The sequence below is a fragment of the Crocuta crocuta genome, unplaced genomic scaffold (assembly GCF_008692635.1).
Source record: "Crocuta crocuta isolate KB4526 unplaced genomic scaffold, BGI_CrCroc_1.0 scaffold334, whole genome shotgun sequence".
Taxonomy (NCBI): Eukaryota; Metazoa; Chordata; class Mammalia; order Carnivora; family Hyaenidae; genus Crocuta; species Crocuta crocuta.
This window is the reverse complement of record NW_027533260.1, coordinates 791,980-797,461: the sequence shown is the minus strand read 5'-3', so window position 1 is coordinate 797,461 and position 5,482 is coordinate 791,980. Positions and strand designations below refer to the sequence as shown.

General features: G+C 50.7%; 1 protein-coding gene across 1 annotated transcript in view; it reads left to right on the top strand.

Annotated features, from left to right (window-relative positions):
- Nucleotides 1-232, top strand: part of LOC144217522 (cytoplasmic tRNA 2-thiolation protein 1-like) — a 4,982-nt gene extending 4,750 nt beyond the window's left edge. Inside the window, exon 5 of the mRNA XM_077747127.1 lies at nt 133-232. Within this exon, the coding sequence (XP_077603253.1) occupies nt 133-232 (100 nt within the window). The remainder of the gene's footprint in view (nt 1-132) is intronic.
- The last annotated feature ends 5,250 nt before the right edge of the window (nt 233-5,482 follow it).

Genomic DNA, 5,482 nt, shown 5'->3' with positions numbered 1-5,482 from the left:
GCCCCGCCGGGGAGTGCGGGGCCGCCTGCAAAGAGTGCTGCGAATAAACCCAAGTGGCCTCCACCCGGGCTTCGGTGCGAGTTTGGAGTTTGGGAGGGGGACGGACGGGACCGGTTACCGGCGACCCCGCAGAAGCTGGAGCCGGGACTCCTGCGGCTGGGGGAGGAGGGATGGGGCGGGAACTCCAGCAACTGACGGCGGCGGGGCTGGGGGTCTGGACTCCCGGGTCTGAGGGAGGAGGGGCTGGGGGCCTGGACTCATGGGTCTGAGGGAGGAGGCCCTGGGAGTACGGACTCTTCTGTCTCAGAGAGGAGAGAACTGAACAGCTTCCTATTCCAGGGCTAGTGGGAATTAGGGGGCGCCCCTTAGTACTCTGCCAGGTTCTGGGCGCGCTCAGAAGAGTCCAACCCTTCTTGATCACGTACTGTGTGTCATGTGTGTCTGTAGTGGGATTAGCAAAACCACCTGACTTGGTGGACTCTGGTCATTTACAATACCCATGTTGCTTATCTCTGAGTGCTTTGCCTACTGCAGACACCACAAGGTCTCATTTCCATCAAAGCAGGATCTCATCGGCCTGAGGCCCCACAACTGACCTGAGGTCACCTAGCTGGAGAAGGATAGAATTGGGGGCTTGCACCGAAATCTGCCTGAGGCTCTTCAAGACCGTGGGCTTGCTCCCTACCCCCACCTGAATCTCTCCTGGTGTCTCTGTGATGGGTGAGGAGAGCGGGGTGGGCTCCCCACACCTTGAATTATGGAGGCAGAGCTGGGTGAGCCTGGGTCAGTGACTTAACCTCTCTGGTCTTCAGTTTCCTCCTCTGAAATGGAGCCACCCCTCTCCCTCCAATCAAAACACTGTGGTGAGGATTTGACAGAATGCTCAATAAATAGTGGCTGACTTGTGGTTCATATTAAATTTTGGCCACCAGCGGGTTCTGGGTTTCAGATTGCTACCCTACACTGCCAGAACGTATGAGGCCCAGAAGCTTCCAGCATGACCCCTGGGGAGAGACTTGGGGTCTCAGCCCCACCTCCCAGTTTTGCTGGCCTAGTCCTTTGTCAGGAAGGCCCTCCCTTTGCCATCTTCCTGCTCAAATCCTGCAAGGGCCTTCTGGAAGCCTCCTGATTCTCTCTTCTCACCTGCCCAGCCCAGAACATAGGAGTTAAGTCCCAGCCCCTGGATCCTGCCCTCATGTGTGGCCATCCACACTCAGGTTCTTATTCTCCCTAACTGGAATGTGTTTTGAGGATCAGCTCTCCCTCCCCAACATCATTTATTAAACATTTATTGAGTCCCTACTGTGTGCAGGGCCATTTCTAGACATTGTTGGGAGGAGAAGAAAAAAGACAAAACCTCTCGCTCCGGGCGCCTGGTTGGCTCAGTCAGGAGAGCATTTGACTCTTGGTCTTGGGCTCGTGAGTTCGAGCCCCATGTTGGGTGCAGAGATTACCGAAAAAAGAAAAAAGAAAAACTCTCCGGGGTACCTGGGTGATTCAGTCAGTTGAGCAACAGACTCTTGATTTCGGCTCAGGTCATGATCCGTGAGCATGGAGCCTGCTTGGGTTCTTTCTCCCTCTCTGCCCTTCTCCTTGGCTTTCATGCGTGCGTGCCCTTCCCCCCTAAATAAAAAATAAACAAAAAAAGAACTCTCAGTCATGGAGCTTATAGTATTGTGGGAGAGAGGGTAGACAAGTAAGTATGTAACATGACCTCTGATGATGCATGCTATGAATAACAGAGGGCTAAATGCAAAAGGGTGTGGAGGGGGTGCTCTTTCAGTTTGGGAGGTCAGGGCCTTTTTGAGAAAGTGACTCAGGAGGGGACCACAAAGTAAAGCCAGGGAGGTTTCTAGCCACGGCAGACTATCTCATGTCACAGGAACACTTCCACGGAGGCCCACTGGAAAAAAAAATAGGGGTAACAAAGCAATCTATTTGAAGACATCAAAGAGCTCCCAGGGCAGCCTGGATCCCACAGAAAAGAGGCTCATTTTGGTGGAGGGCCAGAAGGCCATGGAAGCAGGCAGAAAGCATAGGCTAAAGAGGCTGGGACCTGAGCAGAACTTTCAACAGTGATGGGCCTGGACAGAGAGAGAACAGGAGTCTGGGGCTACGGGGGCAGGGACTGGAAGGGCCAGAATCTGGGGGGAAGGGAACAGCATTGAGGTCAGCCCAACATTGTGCTCCTGTTTTCCCCTGGGCAGGCTCAGGAAGCCCAATACACACCATTTGAAGTTCGGGGTCTCGTAGAAAGTCGAGACCCAGCAAGCACCTGTTAGGACCCAAGTCGGGTTACAAATTTGAAGTAAGGGTCACCTGGAGTAACGCTCATCCACAAAAACACCAGAACCCAGGTTCAAACACACTCAATCCCAAAGCGGGTTAAGAAGATCCCTACTCTGGGGGCACCTGGATGGTTCAGTCGGTTAAGCGTCCGACTCTTGATTTCAGCTCAGGTCATGATCTTACGGTTTGTGAGTTTGAGCCCCACATCAGGCTCTGCACTGACAACATGAAGCCTGCTTAGGAATCTCTCTCTCCTTCCTTCTCTCTCCCTCTCTCTCTTTCTCAAAATAAATAAACTTAAAAAAATTGCCAGGGGTTAGGAGAAGATGGTCGAGCACCAAGAGAAAAACCACACAGACATGATCCCAGGTGATCCAGATGTAGGAGTAAAGGCATGGACTTTATCCATCATTACCATGTTCAGGAAAATAGACACTAGCATGGAAAATTTCACCGTTGAATCAGAATACAGTTTTTAATGTTTATTTGGAGAGAGGCAGAGTGTGAGCAGCGGAGGGACACAGAGAGAGGGAGACACAGATCTGAAGCAGGCTCCAGGCTCTGAGCTGTCAGCACAGAGCCCGACGCGGGGCTCGAACCCACAAACTGTGATTTGACCTGAGCCAAAACCAGGAGCGGGACGCTTGACTGACTGAGCCACCCAGGTGCCCTGAAATGAGTCCTAACTTCTGAAATGTCCCTTTAGCCTCACAAGGTCTCCCTACAGTATCTATTTGGTCTTCCCTTCTTACTCACCACTGTTTCTCCCGACCTTGAGGCCTGACTGAGGCTTTCCCCTCATCTGATATCTACCTTTCATGTAAAATGAAGGGAAACTTAGAATGTACCTCTGTGACCCATCGGCTCCCAATATTATATCTCAGCCAGACTTGGGATGCTTCATTCCTTCAAAGGAGCTGAATCAGGGCTCGCCATAGCCCCAGGCACAGAGGCAGGGTCACGAATCTTGTGCTGTCATCCAGAGTTCTTTGGCAGCACAAAGAAGGGCTTAAAAGCAAGGAGAACAAGGGGCACCTGGGTGGCTCAGTCTGTTAACTGTCTGACTCTTAATTTTGGCTCAGGTCATGATCTCAGGGTTTGTGAGTTTATGCCCCACATCTGGCTCTGCGCCGACAGCTCGGAGCCTGCTTGGGATTCTCTCTCTCCCTCCCTCTCTCTGCCCTTTCCTACCCTCTCAAAAATAGATAAATAAACTTAAAAAAGCAAGAGCAAATATCAACCTGCTGAAAAGGGAAAGGAATGAGAGTTTTCTGGACGGCGTGAAGGCAGTCAGAGGCAAGGCACCCAGTGTTCTGTGAGAAATGCATTGTGTCTCTGAAGCTGAGGCCCCAGGATGAGTGGGTTCTCAGAGGGTGACTAAGGAGAAGTTTGGACGTGCTTTGGCCAGCACCTCTTTCCCCTAGGACAGAATATCATGCCAGTCAATCCAACCCCTTCTTTTATCTCTGCATCAGAGGCAGGTCAGGGAACTGCCTCCAGAGGGCGCTCCACCCACCACGCCAGACCTGGGGACCTCCCACCCCAAGGGTTGGTGCTGTCCATGGTTCTGGAGCAAAGCTGGTGAGTGCAGGAAACCCCAACTATGCCAAGCACCCCAATCCACAGGCACAAGGTCCTGAGCTCTAGGCCGGCAGGACACTTAGGTCGGAGCAGTTTCAGAAAGCCTAGGTCCTTCTTAGGAAGGAGGAGCCAGAAGAAGGGGTGGAGTGGACTTGGCTCATCTCTGCATTTCCCCATAACCCTCTTGTTGGCTTAACATGCTTCTAAACTTGTGGTGCCTGCCTGGCGAAGGGACAGGGAGGATCAATGTCTTCTCTGAGGCTCCAGGTTATGCTCATGCTGCTGGCGCTTGGACCACACTATAAGAAGCAACCCTGTGCCCAGGTCTCACCCCCCTTCCCCCAGCAGAGGACTAGGAAAGAGATGGATCTTCATTGGAGGTCCATATGTGCTGACTCAGGGTTGTGCCTTTCTATATATTGCCCCACTGAACCCTCACAACAATCCTAGAGAAGACTAGCTAATAATTCTCCTCATTGAGTGGGAAACTGAGACTTGATGTGATAAGCAACCTTCACAGGGTCTCACATCATTGATGTGCATTTGGGGGCTGGGACTGTGATCCACACAAGCCTGATAACATAGATAGTGACTCTAGAACCCACTGTACCCTGGTCTCAGGAAAGCAGGTGATGCACACTGGGAAGGCGTTTTATTTATAAGAGGTGGACACCCTCAGACAATAGTCTGGGACTGATGGTGAAAGCACACAGCAGGAGCCATGGGGTGGGGTGGGGGGAATCTAAAGGGACCAAGTTTGTGTCTCCAAAGACTGGTCCCCATGTCATCTTCTAGCTCTATCAGGAGATTCTGCCCTAGTGGACATGCAATATGCTTACTCTTAATGACAGAGTGGATTTCACTTACCATTTGCCAGTGGAATGTCCCTAGAAGAGGAAGTTCCCCTGTGAACTTCATATTTTAGGGAAGCTACCAAGCTTGTCAGGCCTCCACTTAGAATTAAGATCTCAGTGTGACCTATAGAGAGGGTAGTTTTTGAAAATGGTAGGCCAGCTATGGAGAAGCAGGGGACTGGGGGAGAAACTGGGCATAACGGGGAAGAATGTGCAGAGATTAAAAAAAAAAGCAGGGCACCTGGCTCAGTCAGTTGGTGGAGCATGAGGTTCTTGATCTTGTGGTTGGGAGTTCAAGCCTCATGTTGGGTGTAGAGATTACTTAAAAATAAAATCTTTTTGGGGCGCCTGGGTGGCTTAGTCGGTTAAGCGTCCGACTTTTGCTTAGGTCATGATCTCGCAGTTCGTGGGTTTGAGCCCCGCGTCGGGCTCTGTGCTGACTGCCAGCTCGGAGCCTGGAGCCTGTTTCAGAGTCTGTATCTCCCTCTCTCTCTGACCTTCCCCTGCTCACGCTGTCTCTCTCTCCTAGAAATAAATTTAAAAATATTTAAAAAATAATAATAATAAATAAAATCTTTTTAAAACACACACACACATCATCTTACACCTGTGAGAATGACTAAACTCAAAAACAAGAGGGGCACCTGGCTGGCTCAGTCATAAAAGCATGTGACTCTTCATCCCAGTGTTGTGAATTTGAGCCCCACATTAGATGTAGAGATTACTAAAAACAAAATAAACTAAAAAAAAAAAAAAAA